This window comes from Cervus canadensis, chromosome 22 (genome assembly GCF_019320065.1).
Source record: "Cervus canadensis isolate Bull #8, Minnesota chromosome 22, ASM1932006v1, whole genome shotgun sequence".
NCBI lineage: Eukaryota > Metazoa > Chordata > Mammalia > Artiodactyla > Cervidae > Cervus > Cervus canadensis.
The window spans coordinates 47,207,245-47,225,806 of record NC_057407.1 but is presented as its reverse complement, the minus strand read 5'-3'; the positions used below and the strand labels follow the sequence as shown (position 1 = coordinate 47,225,806).

At 55.4% G+C, this 18,562-nt stretch overlaps 1 protein-coding gene across 8 annotated transcripts in view; it reads right to left on the bottom strand.

The window, feature by feature from the left end:
* The window catches only part of SCN5A (sodium voltage-gated channel alpha subunit 5), a 101,191-nt gene that overhangs the window by 71,228 nt on the left and 11,401 nt on the right, over positions 1-18,562 (bottom strand). For 7 of the 8 annotated variants that reach the window (XM_043442305.1, XM_043442310.1, XM_043442312.1 and 4 more), the window contains exons 2-5: positions 12,931-13,256; positions 10,153-10,271; positions 1,706-1,795; positions 268-396 (exon numbers count right to left, since the gene is read on the bottom strand). In XM_043442305.1, coding sequence (XP_043298240.1) covers positions 268-396; positions 1,706-1,795; positions 10,153-10,271; positions 12,931-13,203 — 611 coding nt within the window. In that variant the 5' untranslated portion in view covers positions 13,204-13,256. Of the gene's footprint in view, positions 1-267; positions 397-1,705; positions 1,796-10,152; positions 10,272-12,930; positions 13,257-13,962; positions 14,065-18,562 lie in introns of all 8 variants that reach the window. The other variant, XM_043442306.1, reaches the window with a different exon arrangement.

The following is an 18,562-nucleotide window of genomic DNA, read 5'->3' as shown; positions in this document are numbered from 1 at the left end:
AATGAAGCCCCCTTTGAGCACAAGGCTGCCATGGAGCCACAGGTGAGCCAGTGGCCCTGACCCCTAAGCAAGCCTGAGCTACTCTGAACCCATCTCTCCCCACCAGGATGAGCCGAGGGCCTCCATGCCATCTCCCGCCTCCATAGCAGGAAAGTGGGTTGCTCTCTAGCCACGTGCAGAGTTGACGTGGCCTCAGCCTGGGGCCAGGAGGCGCCCACGCCCCTCAGCGTGGCCTCTCCCAGAACAGCGCAGCGACAAGGTACTTACGCCATGATGATCACACTGAAGTCCAGCCAGTTCCACGGGTCCCGAAGGAAGGTGAACGCGTGCAGGCAGAAGCCTCGAGCCAGAATCTTGACCAGAGACTCAAAGGTGTAGATGGCAGTGAAGGTGTACCTGGGGAGGAGAGATCAGCGGGAGGGTGAAGCCTGCAGGCCAGGTTGGCATGAGCCCTATGCATCTTTCCCCCTCTCGAGGGCCCTCACGCCAGGCTCTCTGCAAAGCCCCCACGGCAGAGCTGGAGTTGGGAGCTGGAGCTTTGTTCCAAAAACCTGGTAGGCTAATGCATCATCCTGTTTACTCAGCATCGTGCACAGGGCTCGCACGTTCCCATGTGAACTCTCTATCTTCTATCTCTCGGTTGTCTTGATGTAAGAAGACCCTCCACCTATCTCCTCCCCTCAGCCCTGGGGGTTGAGGTACCGCTGCGGCCACTGTAGGACTGTCAGGACACTCAGAGTCACGGCCCTGCACTTTTCTTTGTGGTTTCTCAGAGGATAGCCTGGTCTATCGTCAACCACCTACAGGTAGGTGGGTACAGGTGTCTACCTTGGGCTTTGAAAGGGGGTTGATGTTCTAACACCTGAGACTAGAAAAGGGCTATCTCTGTGCTCAGGGCCAGCTGAGCAATCCCAAATGCTCGGATGCTGGGACTGCAGCCCACAGGGCCAGACGAGGAAAGGGTCACAGCCCTGCTGCTCCCCGGGTCTTAGCAGTTGGATGCAGAGCGCAGCATCAGTGATGCTGCTGGGTCCTGCATGAACAAGGCAAGCTGCCTAGGGAAGAGAGGCTTCCCTAGCCTTTTGTTGAGGGCCAAACGCACCAGGGGTGTTGGGTCCTCCTAGAGCCCATGGGTCAGGTACTTTCATTTGGGAAGGAAGAGCTAGGCAGCTTTCTAAAACTGGTTATAGAAAGTAGGACTTAAGAGAAAAAAGGCAGCAGAGTGTGGTACTGAGCTAGGGAGAGTCCGGGGCCTTTCGTGGTGCCCACAGCCCCCAGCTGCACAGTTTGAAGCGGTTACTTCTCCAGTTCTCTCTCATCTGTCAAATGGGCCCAGAGGCTGTGCCTGCCCTATGGGGTTGCCGTGAGGGTTACAGGACATGATGCATACAGTTCTAGGACAGTGCCTGGCGTGCACTAAGTGTTCATTCAATTATTAGTATCATCTCTGTGTCTTCTCCAAAACCATCGGGTGGGTCAGGGAGAAAGCCCTCCTTTGCCAACCCAGAGAGCTTCCTCTCCTGAGGCCACAAATCAAAGCACAAATTTGGCAGGACTGGAAGCAGCAAGAGAGGGAAGGGCTGGGCCAAGGGCGCCCCAGGTGGGTGAGACCTGGGGCTCTGCTCAGGTGACCTTGAGGCCCAGAGTCTCGAATGGGAAAGGCAGAGGGGGCAGGGCCTGCTGGAGAGGCCCTGGGGATACTCACTCGACATATTTGGTCCAGGGTGGAGGGTCGTGCTGGGTCATGAACACGCAGTTGGTCAGGATGGTACACATGATGAGCATGCTGAAGAGCGTGGCGCAGTGTCAAGGAAAGTCACCTGCAGGGGCCACCACCAGCGGGCCCACCCCTGGGCTCCACACCACCAGGCCAAGGCTGCCAGGTCGACGAGACGAGGGCTCCCAGGAGACACACCGGGGCTCTGCCTAGTCCTTGCCAATCCCTCCCCTTTGGGGCCGGACACCTGCCCTGCTCCACAGCCTCTGACAGGGACCAGACCCTTGAGTCTGAGCTATTAGCAGAGTCCCTTGTAGGGCCCATCCCACAGGGATGGATGGAAGGTAGGAACCTCCCAGACCTCAGAGGTTTTTACCCATGGCCACATTGGAGGGAGACGGGCATTTATAAACGGCTGCTCGGAGGCCACTGTTTTGGGGAGAGGGAGGTCATGATGGCAGGGCTCTGAGTGCCCTCCTCCACTTCTACGGGAGTGGCCCAGGCTGACCTTTGAGTCAGGACTTCTGCCAAAACGTATATGCCCTGTCAGGACACAGTGAGCTGGGGGAAGCAGGACACCACTTCTCTGGCCGTTGCTTCTTTTGCGCAGGCTCTTCACTCTTGGCCTCTGCTCCACCTAGCACCCTGCTCCTCTCCTTCAAGGAGCTCCCCCTCAGGGCGGTCTGCCCCGACTCCTTGCTTGTTGCATCCCCAGGGCACCAGGCACCCCTCTGTTAGCATGGCTGCCTCCCTGAATGACAGCGTCCCTCTGTTCCCACCACAAGGGGAGCTCTTTAAATGCCACGACTGTGTCTTGGGCATCTTTGGGGCCCTTGGCCTCGAACCGAACTGCTCCAGGCCTTGTCTGATCCCTGACTCCTTGGCTCCAAGTCCCAGACGCTGCTTCAGACTGGATGAAGCTCTGACTGACCGCCATGGCCTCCCTCACTTCTACCAGAACTGCGGAGGAACACAGGTCAGACCCTGGGCCTCCTGTGGGCGGGGACACCCCTGAGAGTCCCGGCCCTGAACAAGGACACTCTGCTGCCCTCAGGAATCTTCTCCCAAGTTCGACTGGGGAAATTGGGCCTCCCGCCCCCTGCAGCTGCTCCCAGGGTCACCATCTTGCCTTGGCATCGGCCCGTGGGGCGACTCGCATGGACGCCCCAGGTGCTGCAGTAATTGAACTCCGGGGCCTGCCTTTTCCCTCCCCATCACAGTTCCACCCTTTCGCATGGCCTGCCCAACCTCAGGCCCAGTGCGGAGTCCGGTGCAGTCAGACCGGAGATGGGGCTGAGCTAGGGTTTTGATTTCTAAAGGGGGGGGCTGGCCCAGCTGGGGAGAGAGGTGGGATGTCTTCCACACCTCCAGTGCTCCTTCGAGAGAATCCAGGGAATCAGGCAATAGCATGTCAGATCCAGCCCCCAGTTTTATAGCGAATTCTCCAATTTCTCATCTGAGATGACAGGGGTCAGGTTTGGGGACCCTCACCCTTAGTCAAACCAGGGTTAAGTTCAGTTCAGTTGCTCAGTCATGTCCGACTCTTTGTGACCCCATGGACTCTAGCACATCAGGCTTCCCTGTCCATCACCAACTCCCGGAGCTTGCTCAAACTCAGGTCCATCAAGTTGGTGATGCCATCCAACTGTCTCATCCTCTGTCATCATCTTCTCCTCCTGCCTTCAATCTTTCCCAGCATCAGGGTCTTTTCCAAGGAGTCAGTTCTTCGCATAAGGTACCCAAAGTTTTGGAGTTTCAGCTTCAGCATCAGTCCTTCCAATGAATATTCAGGACTGATTTCCTTTAGGATTGACTGGTTGGATCTCTTTGCAGTCCAAGGGACTCTCAAGAGTCTTCTCCAACACGACAGTCCAAAAGCATCAATTCTTTGGCACTCAGCTTTCTTGATAGCCCAACTCTCACATCCATACATGACCACTGGAAAGTCATACGACTTCTGGAAAGCTGGTAGCTCAGCTCAGAGGCCGGGGCTGCAGGGAGCCCTGACTTCTCCCCAGCTAGGGGGTGCCTCCCCAGACACTGGGGTCCCTCCCTCTGCCTGGGGGAGGGTCTTCACCACTGGGCCTAGCTCCTTCTCCAGCATTCAAGGGCAGGTTAGATAATCATCTCAATAGCCCGTCTCCCCTACACACACACACACATTCCTCACACCCCGGCTCCCTGACAAGGCTTTCCTCACTGGGCAGGGAGTTAACAAGCCCCTTAACCAGCCTTTATTCATCCCCAAAGATCCATTGCTTAACTGCCTACTGAGGATCAGATGATTCCTGACATGTGAAAGTACTGATGCTAACAGCAAGTATTTATTGAGCCCTTCTTAGGTGTCAGGCTCTGCTCTCTGCATCCACTGACTATTTCTCTTCTCCCAAGAATGCAGGAGGTGGAAACTTCTTCTCCATTCTAGAGATGAGAAGACTGAGGCACAAAGAGGTTACCTTGAAGGATACTCTAGTAGGTAGAATAATGCCCCCCAGCAGAGAAAATCAAGTCCTAATCCCTGGATATAAACACGCATGTAGATGGCAAAGGGGACTTTGCAGATGTGATTAAATTAAGGATCGGGAGATTATCCTGGATTATCTGGGTGGGCCCAATGTCATCACAGGGTCCTTATAAAAGAGAAAGAGGCAGGCATCAGCATGATGTTCGTGAGAAAGACTCCACCAGCTGTTGCTGACTTTGGAAATGGAAGGGGGCCAGAGCTGAGGATTTTCCGCAGCCCCTGGAAAACAGAAAAACCTAGAAAATGGATTCTCTCTGAGAACCTCCAGAAAGAACTGCGGCCCTGCGGATACCTTGTTTTTAGCCCAGTGAGATCTTTTTTGGACTTCTGACCTCAAGAACCATAAGATGAAAAAAAAAAAAAGAACCATAAGATGACAAGTCTGCATTGTTTCAAGCTGCTAAGTCTCTGGTAATTTGTTGTAGTAGCCGCAGAAAATGACTGTGGGTCCGACCCTGGTCAATGGCAGAGCCCAGATCTGAGACCTGGCCGTCCTGATGCAGGCTCCACTCTGAACTCACCATCTGCTGCTGCCTCACCATCTCTACACGATGACAGCAAAGTCCCCTGGCCCCTTCCCTCACCTCCAGATTGAAGGGCCTGTGGGAGTCACATTGTTTCAGGCCCTCAGCTGCCAAGTGGGAGTGCTGTACCACACTTGGACTCTGACACCTACACGGCACGATGAAAACCACGGGGTGAAGGGCTCTGTAAATTGTGCGCAGACAGCCATCCAGGAAGACGAACTGAATTCTTTGTCATTTTTAAGAACCCACCTCACATGAGCACATGGGCATGGCTCTGTGTGGGAGATAGGGAGACCTCCAAGCCATTGAGCTGCTCCGAGATAGGAGATTATGAGAAATCAGACTTGTCTCTGGCAACGCTGAGCAGGGAGGCTTCCTGGAGGAGGCATTCACATAGGCCCTGGAGGCTGGTTAGGGTTCCTCCAGCAAACAGTCAGTCCAGCTGTTCCTGGGGAAGCTCAGGACTAGAGAGATGCCTGTCTGAGGAGCCACGCCTCTCCCCGCTGTGGTCTTACCACTCACGGCTCTCATCAGAGCGGAGAAAAGGCAGCTTGGCAGAGAGCAGCAGTGTGGACAGGCTGCCTTGGACCAGAGGACTTGGCTGGACACAGACAGAGGTGAACTGCAGTCTAATATCAAGACCTCGGGAACAGCCAGAGCAGACAAGTCTTCTGAGCCCTGCCAGCCACGGCCTGCACTGCACAGGGGGGAAGGAAAGTAATTTTGGCTTCTCTAGACACAGCAGTGCCTTAGCGTGAGTTGCCTGGACTCCAGTCTCTGCCACTTGACTGCTCAAAACCCTGCCTGGCTCTCCAGTTCTTGAGGACGGCCCTTCCATTGCTCTCAGTCATGTTCGGGGAGGTGTGTGTGTGTGATCTTTTCCTACGCAGACGGAGCCTCTGGTCCACGTGACTCTGCCCAGGCATCCCTGAGTTCCCACGGAGCCACCACACAGCCAATCCCGGAGAAGTCAGGTGTGCTCCTGGCCAGGGCACAGCTGTTGGCACTGCCTGGTGGCTTCAGGCCGATGACGGAGCTGGTTTCATGCGTGGGCAGTGGCAGAGGCCAGTTCTCCAGGGCTGAGCTGAGCCGAACATCTTCAATCCTGTCATGTCATTGTCCCTAAACACCCACTCCCAGCCTCATAATTAAAACGCCAGCAAGGACTGCCAGCCTGGGTTGTGGGGAATGCCTAAAACTGGGGCTGCCTGTCTTCAGATGCTAAGGAGTCAAAAAACTCCCAATGAGAAGGGAATTAACAGTTGGCGTATTTTCATATATTTGTTCTATTAAATGAACACACCACACACACACACACACACACACACACACACACGGTTTGATTGCCCATTTGAATCTAGAAGAACGTGGGAGGATTTTGTGAACAGATCCTGTGCACCCAGGAAGGCAAAATGCTGCTCGCCATGAACGTGCAGCGTCTCTGAATGTGACTGCAGTGGAATTTGGAGTTCTGTTGGTTTCTTTTATTTAATCCTGGCAGGAACACATTCTGCAGGATTATAACAAAAATACATCGGGAAAAAAAGTTCTCCATGCCCATATTTACTTTTTAGGCAACTTCCCAGGGACGCACTGCGAGCGTGGAGCCCAGAGCAAAGCTGAACGGAGTTACGGTGCGCTTGCCAGCCTGTCACTGGGAATGCCTGGATTGTCACAAGTGAGAGGAATTTCTTTCTGGAGAGCAGGGCCTGTGTTCCTGCCCCCTTTCAAGTCAGTCTTTGTCCCTACTGCCCTTTCCAAAGGGCCTGGCACAAAACTTTGCACATTGGGGGCTGAGATGTTTGAATATTTTTAGAAATGTAAGCAGACAATTAGCTTCAGTTTTGCAACATGAAAAAGTTACTAGAGATCTGTGGCACAGCATGACTGCTCTGGACACTTAAGAATGGTTAAGATGGTCAATTTCATGTTATATGTTTTCTACCACACAAAGTGTGTGTGTGTGTGTGTGTGTGTGCGTGCGCGTGCACTCAGTCACTTCAGTCCTGTCTGACTCTGTGACCCCATGGACTGCGGCCCACCAGGCTCTTCTGTCCATGAGAGTCTCCAGCCAAGAACACTGGAGTGGTTTGCCATCTCCTTCTCCAGGGGATTTTTCCAGTCCAGGGATCAATCCCACATCTCCTGTGTCTCTTGCCCTGCAGGCAGATTCCTTGCTGCTGAGCCACCAGGGACGCCGGCGCATGTGTGCGTATACATACGTATATTCTGTGTTGTGCTGAGTCACTCAGTCATGTCCGACTCTGTGACCCCATGGACTGTAGCCCATCAGGTTCCTATGTTCTTGGGGATTCTCCAGTGGGTTACCATGCCCTCCGCCAGGGGATCTTCCCAACCCAGGACTGAACCCAGGTCCCGCACTGCAGGCGGATTCTTAACTCTCTGAGTCACCAGGGAAGCTCAAGAACACTGGAGTCGGTAGCCTATCCCTTCTCTAGGGGATCTTCCCAACCCAGGAATAGAACCAGGGACTTTGGCATTGCAGGTGAATTCTTTACCAGCTGAGCTACCAGGGAAGCCTATCTATATACAGTCATATCTATCTATCTATACACAGAGAGAGAGGGGGAAATTTTGTAAATCTATCTATCTATACACAGAGAGAGAGGGGGAAATTTTGTAATTCAAGACCTGAAATCAGTATGCCTTAGAAATGCATGGTGACTGCTGATGGGCATGGGGCTCCTTTTTGGTGATAAAAATGTTTTGGAACTAGTGGTAATGGTTGCACAAACTTATGAATATACTGTACTGAATATACAGTGTACTGAACTGTACACTTTAAATGGTAAATTTTATGGTATGTGAATTTTATCTTGATTGAAAAATGCATGAAGAGCTTGTAGATTTGAGGTCTCACACTGGTGGTTCTGGTCTGGAAGGGGTTAGGAGTCTTCATTTTTAACAAACTTCCCTGGTGCCGCTCAGACTGACATTTAGAAGTGACTGCCTTTGAGCAGTGAGGGCACAAATCATAGTTGTTTATTGCTGCTGTGCCTGACCCTTTGCAACCCCGTGGACTGTAGCCCGCCAGGCTCCTCCGTCCATGGGCTTTCGCAAGCAAAAATACTGGAAGTGAGTTGCCACTTCCTTCTCCAGGGGATCTTCCTGACCCAGGGATTGAACCCCCATCTTCTGCACTGCAGATTCCTTACCAGTGAGCCACCAGGGAAGCTACAGATCACAGAGACTTTCCTAAAACAGAGGTTCTGGGCCACATTTTGAGGGCAAGACCCAAGGACACAGGAGGGCTGCTCCCCAACCCCACAACCCAGGCCCCTCGTCTCCCTCAGTGCCTCCCGAGCCCGCTAAGGGGCGCTTCCATCCCCAGGTAGCAGAGCATCAAGGAGCCGCTAAGAGCCCAGCACGGGGCCTCCCAGCTGCTGAGCCGCTTCCCTAGGGCAGCTGCCCTGGGAGACGAGGCCTCCCTTGGAGCCCTCAGGGCCAGCCCTGCCGGGCGGAGCCAGCTCCTCACAGCCTCGGAGCCAGCACTTGGCGGACCCTCTGGCCAGTTTGGGGACTGCATTGTCCCTGCTGTCCCCCTGGCCCACCTGCCTCCCTGGCCTCAGCCGCCCCATGGCCCAGCCTTGCAGGGACCCCGGCGCTGCAGGTGCATCCGCAGGGGCTGAGCTGACTGCTAGAGAGAGCTGGTTGGTTAGATACCTGGAGGAGAAGCCCCAGGAGGGAGCCAGAGCGCAGAGAGGCCACGCCCTTGCAGTGAGCCCGGAGAGAGGCTCAGCGCAAGACGGCTGGCGTTGCCTCCTACCGCACTGCTCTCACCAGGCTATGCCCACACGCCGGCAGGAATGACAACTCCTCATGTGGTTGTCTAATCACTCTTGGGCGGGGGCTGGGGGGGTGGGATGTAAAATTCCCAAGGGGGCAAGGACAGGGACTTATCCAGTTTGATAAGCACCCCAGAGTGCCAGGCAAAGTGTGTAGCACCTCCAGGGAGCTTGGGAACAGCTCAAAATTAAATCCAGAACCACCCATGCCTCACAAAGTAGGATGCAGCTGTGAGTAGTAGGCTGCTCCATGGATATAGTCCCTCCCCACAGTGTCTGCCCACCCTGGAGACCGCCCTGCTGATGCCACAGCCACGCCTAAATGGGGGGCTGGAGTTCCCTGGATGTACACGTCTCAGGATCCCCAGGAGAAAGGCCAGAGCAAGCTGGAGGGGGCCAGAGAGCATCTGCCCGCAGAAAACGAACGGGCCCTAAGGCCCTCTGAGTGGCCCCTGAGTTTGGGATCAGCGTTGGGGCACAGGTGGGCAGACCGCGGAGCCAGGAAGGAGCGCCTCTCATCCCTGCCTGGATAGGAAAGGCCCCCTGAGTAGTCAGCATTTGGTGACTCAGTTCCCCACTAGACAGCCATTTTCCCCAAGCCTCCTGCCCTGCCCAGAGGCCTTGGCCTTCCATCCAGAAGGGGAATGGAGAGGGGACTTTGGGGAGCTCCCTCGGGCCCAACCTGCCAACCCCACAACTAATCACACTGCTGAGCCCAGCGGCGTTGATCAATTAACAGCCAAGCCAGCTGCAGCTAAAGCAAAGCTGCCCCGGCCCTCATGCTGAAACGTTAGGTGCCTCTGACTTCATAACCAGACACCCGCCCTCCCCAAGAGGCTCTGCGTGTGGGATCCCTTTTCTGAAGTCCAAAGAACAGTCATTTCCCTGTTCCATGCTCGGTCTGAATGGGACCCTTCTAGGACTCAAAGACCACTACCCATCCCTCATCACACCACAGCCCACCCATCGGTCTCCTCCACAGCCTGAAGCTTTTTCAGGCTGTGGTTTACATAGTTTAACGCTAACCAGAGTTCTCTGAGATACTCTGAAACTGCAAACGTTTTGTCAACACCTAATCAAAAAGCAAGTGTTGCCTCCCTTGAAAGAGGCCCACATGTGACTAAACCAGAGGCCTCCTGATTGGGAAGCAGTTTCTCCTTGGCTGAGCCCTGGTGACCTGCCGGAGGTCCCTGCCAGTGGGTGGGGAGGTGCAGGGCGTGGCAGGGTGGGGTGGGGTGGGGTGCAATGCGAGGGGACATGGGGAGCCAAGACCAGAATCAGGGGACACTGACCGGCCTCATTTCTTCTGGTTTCCTTGATAGCTCAGCTTCTAGGACGCTTCTCTCCTGAAGAATCAGCCGAATCTCCCAAGCCTTCATGTGTCCACTATCCCCCAGGATCTTGTTAAAATGCAGATGCTGAATCGGTAGGTCTAGGGTGGGGTCTGAGAGACTGATGTCCAACCGGCTCCCAGGTGAGGACTGACCAGGAATCAACATCGCCCTCAGTCCTAAACGCCCTGTCCACCCTCTTTCCCCGGGTGGGGCCCACACAGCAGGGATGGATTGCAAAGGATATGAATGAACCAAGATCTTCACAGCCGCTCTCCGGATGGGGTGGAAGGGGCTGAGGACATACAAGGCGTTGGTGGCACTGAACCGGAAGATGGTCTTGCCTTTGTTCAGGACGATGAAGGTCTGTGGACAGAGAGCCACTTTAGGTAGGGTGGCAGCCCTAGGTCCTTATGGAGAGGAGCTCTTGGGGGGCAGCTGTGGGCTCAGAGGCCTAGAAGTCTGGCAGACGGGTAGGGTGAGAGGAAGAGGAGAGGGCCTGACAGAGGGGTAGGGGTACCAGCGGCTGGAAGGTAAGTGGACCCTCATACCTACGGCTGGGCTGGGACAAGATCAAGTTCAGGGGATTGTCAGGTTGGGTAGATTTAGTTTCGTTTCAATGAGAAGGGGCCTTTCATGATCCTAGCTGAGCTGCCATCATAGCAGAGGCCAGGACCCAGCTGATGCCCCCGGTTCCCCTCTCCCTCTCACCCCTCTGTGCTTCCCCACTGGGCCCACTGAAGACTGAGCGTGCGATGAGGGAGCTGGGTCAGCAGGGACAACCAAAGAGGGACGAGGAAAATGCAGAACTCAGCCCAGGAGATAGAATCTTTCCCTGGGACCCTGTCTCCTGGAGTCCAGGCAGATGGCAGCCCCAGCTGACACCAAAGGCCACGACCTGGAGTCTTCCTCACGAGGGTCATGTGTTGCCCAGGGTAAACTTCACGTTTCCGGAAGATTCTATCTACACAGCACAATGAGGCATGGGAGTGGACAACGGGTGCTGGAGGCTGCACCATAGCACATGGAGTGGGCATCTGGGCCCAATGCCGTCTTTGAGGACAGCGGCCCATCCCCGTTGGCTACAGCAGGCACTGCGGAGGTGGCAAGGCCTAGGGCTGGGCTTCTCCCAAGGGCTGAGCTGGTGAGATAAGGTTCTATTTAATCTGGGCTAGGGAGACAAGCTGTCCAGAAAGATCGGGACTGAAAGTTCTGCTGTGGTACCTGCGTCACCCCATGGGGTTGCAGGCAGTGTGACCAGGCATCAGCAAGGCAAGACAGGAGGTTAGAGACCAGAATCCTACCTGGGGCCACTGCTCAAGTGCCCCCGGTCACAGGGACAGGAGAGAGCCCCTGACTGCCCCCAGGCTCAGCTGCCACCAGCCCCCAAAGCCCAGCCCAGCTCTGGCCCACTCTCAGCTGGGTCCCTCTGCCATGACTCCAGGCTCGAACTCCAACTCCATCACTACTTTGATGCACCACTCAAACCATGACTTGTCCCAGCTGTGGCCTTAACCCCAGCCCTAATTCCAGCTCGGACCAACCAGGATCTAGGCCCTCCCACCTGACTAATCCCAATGCAGCCACAGCCCTCACCTTCACCCAGCCTGAGTCACCTGAATTGGGGGGTGGGGAGTGAGACCAAATTCAAGGTCTCTTCTCCCACATGTGCACATAGCCTGGGTGGGCTTTACCTCCACCCATGCACACGTGTGTGCACACAGGGAGACAGTCGTGCATCACTCCCACTCTCAGACCCCTGGTCTCCTGAACGCAGTCTCAGTGCAGAGTGACACCCCGTCAGATGCCTGGTAACACTGACCACAACACTCACAAATACCAGGTGCTGACGCTTGCCCTGGGAGCACCAACCTGTCTGCCCCCAGTGCTTCCTCAGCCCGGGGATGACTGCAGTGACGTGCGCAGGACCCATCTTCCTCGGCACCCAGCCTTCTGGGGAGAGGCCTCCACCAAATTGAAACCCACCTTCCCCTGGCCATGTAGCCCAAAGTGTGGGCAGCTGGGGTGGGATTCAGGCCTCTGCAGGAGCCCTGGGTGCCCACGGTCTGGCCAGGTACAGGCCTGGGCACACGGTCTTGAGAGGTGAGGCCAGGGCAGGGGCCCCAGATGGGGGAATTTATCTCCTGGGTAGAAATTCATGCTGGAGGAAGCTTGAGTTACCCCATCCACGTGGACAAAGGGCTTCCCTGGTGGCTCTGATGGTAAAGAATCTGCCTGCAATGTGGGAAACCCAGGTTTAATCCCTGGGTCGGGAAGATCCCCTGGAGAAGGGAATGGCAATCCACTCCAGTATTCTTGCCTGGAGAATTCCATGAATGGAGGAGCCTGGCGGGCTACAGTCCATGGGGTCGGACATGACTGAGTGACCAAGACACACAAACAGTGGACCAAAGTCCCTTCCTCTCCCTACACTCTGAAGGGACAATGGCAGAGCCACCGGCTTCCCACTCCTCTCAGATTTCCCACAGTCCCATCACCAGTCCACAAGGCCCAGATGCTGCTGCTGCGGCCCCCAGCCCGAGCCGCGCTGGCACAGCCAATGCCCAGCAAATTCTCTGGGGCGGGGCGGCGGGGGCTACATGCTGTCCCTGGTTGGGGGAGGGATCCCATGCTGTGCTCTGGGGCCCAAACTCAACTCAGGACAGGACTCAGGGCCCGACTCCGAGTGGCACACACACCATGGGATCAGGAGTCCTCCAGGGCTGGAAATCTGACCACGGACTAGTCCCTGAGTAGACACTCCACCAGGAGGCAAGATTTCCAGAGTGGTTGCCTGCTCTTTCCTTCATAGCACCGAACCATCTCAGGCTGCATAATTCTGGGCTTTTTTTTCTGGAACTCCAAAGTTAAGGCGATTGGAATATAGATTACTAATGACTTACTTCCCCGAGGCCCAAAGGAGCTAGCCCCAAAGAGAGCCCCGTATGCAGGCGAGACCCTCTCCCTGTCTGCCTGGTCGACTGAGATGCTGCGGGGAGGCGGGGTGGGGGTGGGTGGCAGTCACCTTTTGAGTGCTATAGAAGGGGTCCAGGTCCTCCAGGGGCTCCCCGATGAGCTCTCGGGGTGGGTTGCCGTAGAGATCCGGCAGCTTTTTGGAGGCCTGCAGGTCCAGCTGGGGCCGGGGAGCCTCCTCCTCGGGCAGCCCGTCGCGGCTCTCCTGCGAGGCGGCGGAGCTCCGGGCCTGCTTCTCCGCCATGCGCTTCTCGATGGCCGACAGAGACTCCCGGGTGAACCTGCGGAAGCTGCTGGTGCCCCGAGGTAACAGGAAGTCTGCCATCTTCTCATCCTGCTTCTGGGGCACAGGCTGTCCTCACGCTGCCTGTAGGGAAGCTGAAAGACACACAGACATGGGGCTGATGCTGCACCCAGGGCCTGGGGGCACGGTGGTCAGACCTGGGGGGAGCGTCTGGGCCTGCTGGAGGCAAGGACCCGCATGCTTGCAGAGATGCCCCCCACCTCTCCACAGGCACACCCGGCAGATGCCGACCAGGGGAAACCCGGAATCCTCCGGGCTGCAGGGAATGCAAGGGGATCTGCAGGAGGGGCACTCGTCCCTTCCCCATCCCAAGGAGCAACTTTGAAAGCAAGTACTCATGAGAAACTGGGTCACCAGTGACCCTTCATTCTGCCCTATTCAATACAAAAGGAAACCCTCACACCTGTGGGTTCCCTGACCAAGCCCACTTTGACACGCTTCTCACAACTGGTGCCCCCCAACACTCTGGGCTGAGGGGTGCACTCCACGGGAAGGGGCTGGTCATCTTTTCCTCCCAGATCTCTGGCAGGACTGGTCCTGAACAAATGAATGAGGGAATGAATGATGAATATGCAGGCGAAGGGCAGGTGCATTAGAGGTACCCGGTGCTGCCCTTCCTCAGTTTGCCTCTTCTACAGGACACCCTGGGGCCCTGCGAGAGTGATTAGAAGCCTTCCGGGCCAGTGTACAGACTCTGGGCTTCTTTTCCGGGCAGCTCTCTGGCCTGAGTGGTGGGACCAGAGGGCGGGGGGCAGTTTGTCTGGTCTTCCCACCGTGTACCTGTGCGGGGGAGGGTGCCCAGACTTCACCTGGGGCACGGAGGTGCCAACATCTGGCAATGGCTGGGGCATCTGGATCTGCTGACCGAGGCCCAGGAAAGTCCTGCAGGTTTGGGGAAACAGCTGGGTAACAATTTGGCAGCTGCCATCCAGATGTTGGCAACCTGGCGTACACAGCTGCCTCAGAGCCCACCCCCCCAGAGGATCTCAAGGAAATCCCCGAGGGAGACAGCCTTTCAAAGGTGGGAAATGCTGACGGAGCATCCCAGACTCCCCCACGCCTCCACTCGCTCCCCTCCCCCTGAGTCTGAACAAACCCCGAGAGATAGCAGAACCAGAAAACGGTGACCCCGCCTCTGCTAGGATGTCCAGCATGTGACGCCATGGGGGGAGAATGTGGCCCCCAGTGGCCTCAGATGATCCAGGAGCTGGTGTGAACAGGCTCTGACTCCGACACCAAGGCTGGACAAAGTGTGCCCGACCGCCCCACCAAAACAGGATGTGGTCAGCCCAGCTCCCCAGGGGGACACCTCAGCCAATGGGCAGGGGAGGCCGCGTCGCTAATGACCACATCAAACCCAGGCAGGGCCGGGCACCTGTTGGAGGTCTCTGCCAGGACAAAATCCCTTTCCGTCAAAGATCGGCTTGGCCTTGATCTGACTCCTGACACACGTCACTGCTGACCCCAACGAGCGGCCGCCACCCTGACCCCTGCGCATACCCCGCCGAGGGCCGGGGCCCCATGCACCGTGAAGTAGGCGCCTGGCCAGGTGACAGGTAAACAGTGAGCAAACACAACACAGCCAGGTCTCAAAAGGGCGCCTCTGGTCCCGGGGGAGGCATGGCGTGGAATGTGTGAAGGGAAGCCAGAGGAGAGAGGTCCCAGGATACTGTCAGAACCATCCGTCCTTCAGCTACTTGCTCTTCTCTTTCCCTCCAGTAAAGTTAAAGGAACGTCCTTGTTGAAAAGAGCAGGTGAAGGAGTAGGTCCCCCTTTAATCAAAGGCCGTCCCTCTCTACCTCCGTCTTTGCAAGCACAAAGACAGGCAACTGTATGTAATACTTATCACCAAACGTGAATGGTGATTTTTTTCCCCTGGCTGGTGGGAATTTAGGTAATTTTAAACTTTCTTCTTTGTGCTCTTCTTCAGTTCTTGAAATATTTATGATGATTCTGTGCTACTTTTACAAAAACAATAAACTCATTATTCTTTTTATTTTTTTAAAAAAAGAAGCCAGCCTGGATGCCAGCAGCCCTTCCTTGCAGGGCAATCCTCTTCACTCTGAGCAATCCCTAGTCCTGTAAATCAGGAAACCTCCTTTCTTGCCTGGAATTATTTCCTAAAAATAGTGTTCTCTGTCTCACTGTATCCATCTGTGTCCACACGCCTGCAAGGTTTCTGGAGACACGTGGATGCCCATGGACCTATGGAGTCTTTACCAGCACATACCCGTGTATGTGTGTGTGTGTGTGTGTGCGTGCAAGCTTGCACCTGCATATACATCTGTTCCAGTAAAAGTGTTTGTAAAATTTGTATTGAAATCAACTTTTCGTACAGATTGGTGTCCATATCCTAAGAGTACACACATGTGGATGAATTTCCACAAAGTGAACTCACCCAGTATCTAGCATCAGGTCAGGAAATAGGTAATTTCTAGTTTCTCTGAAATAGGTAATTTCTAGTTCCCCTTCACTCCCCAACTGAATAACCAACTGCTAACAGTCAGGAGACCAGCTCTGTCTCTGTGTTCAGAGGCACCTAACAGACCTCTTGGAGTGGTGGGGAAAAAATTCGGGGGAGGGGATTGCATCTCATTCTCAAATTAACCTCTACCTGAAACTTAACATCTCCTTCCATTATGAATATAGGCAGCAAAATGGAAGGACCAGCATTACCAGTGACCAACAGAAATGCAGCTATTTCCCTGTCCATGACAGGGGCTGCAATATCTCAAATATCATTACTGCCATAGCCACTTTAAAACTGAGGCTTCCCAGGTGGTTCGGTGGTAAAGAATTCACCTGCAATGCAAGAGATGCGTGTTCGATTCCTGGGTCGGAAGATCCCCTGGAGGAGGGCATGGCAATCCACTCCAGTATTCTTGCTTGGGCAATCCCATGGACAGACAGCCTGGTTACAGTCCATGGGGTCGCAAAGAATCAGACACGACTGAGCAACTGAGCATGCACATGTATTCGAACCATTGTTAGATATCATCTAATAAAGTAACCACGAAGCCCCAGCAACGGGGCCCTGGGTCCTGGGAAGGATCTTTCCCCAGCTGGCTTCCAGCAGGGAACCAAACCCCTGGAGCTTGGTGGTTTGTGAAACCAGATTCCAGAGGAAGTTCCCGGCTCCCAAGCAGCAGGGAAGCTTCAGGTTCCAAAGTAAACCTGCCAAGAGCGTGCTTTGTCTCTGGGTCCCCACAGGCGGCCCACTGTGGGCGGGTGGGATCCGTTTTCTCCCTTGTTCTCCACTGCCCGCACCTGCCTCTGGCCCTGCCCTTCCCTCAGAAGCTCGGGGCCCACGCCCTGCTGAGCCTGAGGCTGAGCTGGCTGAGCCCTGGCTGCAAGCTTTCTGGTGACACCAGGGTAAGGAGACGTGAGGGTAGATCTGAGGACACCCCAGAATCCATACCCTTCTGGCATAGGTGCACAGGCCCTCAGCTTTGTGGGAAGAACCCACCTCTGGCTGGGGAAGTACAGGGGGCCTCTCTCACAACTCCATCATGTGGGGAGGCCGGTGCCAGATTTGATTCAAAGATTACACAAAGGTCGTACTCTTCTAGATGCCAGCATTTCATGACTTGCACCCTCACCCAGGACAGCCTCTCCATCTGCACCAACTTCTCCCCTGGCAACAGTCTCTCCACCTGTACTCGTCTCTCTGCTTGAACCAGTCTCTCCATTTTGGACTGCCAGGAGATAACATCAGTCAATCCTAAAGGAAATCAATCCTGAATATTCATTGGAAGGACCACAGCCGAAGCTCCAATACTTCAGTCGCCTGATGCAAAGAGCCGACTCAACTGGAAAAGACCCTGATGCTGGGAAAGACTGAAGGCAGGAGGAGAAGGGGATGACAGAGGATGAGATGGTTGGATGGCATCACCGACTCAATGGACATAAGTTTGAGCAAGCTCTGGGATATGGTAAAGGACAGGGAGGCCTGCCATGCTGTAGTTCACGGGGTCTCAAAGAGGTGGACATGACAAGAGAGACTAAACAATAACAACAACTCTGTTTATACCAGCTTCTCCATTTGTACCAAATTCTCCATCTGCACCAACATCTTCACCTGCTCCCTAGGCTGGGTCAGCCTCTTCCAGTTGATCCCTCTTCCTGGGCCAGTTTCTGCTGTCCTGTCACTTAAGCTCTAAGGAGCCCTTACTCCACCCTGTTCCAAGTCCATCAGCAGATTACCACGTGCATCTCTCCCTAAGTTCTGCTGGCTCCTGAGAGTTCTTGGGGGTTCTCAAACCGGCTCCTCCTGACATCATTTCCTCGGACACTGGCCACAATCCCCTAGCTCCACCAAGCATCAGGCCTCCATCTCCACAGCCACTGCCCTGGGATGGGCTTCCTGGCTCCAACTGGGACTCGTCTGATCCCACTGCCACCGCCTCCTCCCTCTTTCCTTCCACCCGCCACGTGTGGCTCCCACCACTCCTTGGCTCAGACATTCCCAGCACTGCTGCTGGCCTGTGCGATGGTCTGAGCATGAGTCACCGCAGGCTCCTCTCACTGCCCCACGTCCTCCAGGAGGCCCTCTCTGACTGTCCCCACCCACACTGACCTCCCTCCTCTGGGCCAGGAGGCTGAGCCCGCATCCTGTCCTGGAGCCCTTTCTGGCCTCAGCTGCCCTCTGACAGTCGGTGGAGCGGGTCCGGTCTCCCCAGGCGTGTTGGAAACCTCTTCTTAGGGCAAGGCTGGGTCCCTCCCTCCTCTGAGTCACTGGCCTGTAGGTACAGGAATTCACATCAGGGAGGAGATGCTGTAGGGGGCGAGTACTGACTGTTCACACCAGAAGCGGGACCTCCCTAGACGATCTCATCCTTCTACACCTCCTGAAAGGTTTCCTGGATGCACAGGGCACACAGCTGGTGCTCAGTCAATGGTGGTTATGATGCCAGGACATGGGACACGACAGCCTGGCAGCCCGCAGTGCAGCCGCGTAGTATCGGGGTGGAGGGACACGCAGACATGCAGGGTGTCAGCACTGAAATTCCTGAATCCCCAGATGCCCCTCAGTCCTGGGAAAATTCGGCCAGCTGGCCGTTCCCTGGGGTGAGGAGGGACCCGACTCCAGCCTAACCCCTCCTTGCAGCCCTTCCTGCCCACTCTCCTCCGGGATCCTGAAGGCAGTTCCTGAGTCACGTCTGGCGTTTTGGTCGCCTTGGAATCGAAGCCTCTGGAACACAACAGGCAAAGAGTATCCTTTGCCATGTAAATTTATGCAAAGTGCTCTGTGGAAGTGGTTCCCTGGCTTCCTAGAAAATCTCCGCTGGCTTCCTTGGCTCTGGGCGCCTCCTTCCTGCCCTGCAGCCCAGGTGACCTCAGGCCGGAGCACCCATCGCCCTGGGCACTAGTTTCACCCCTG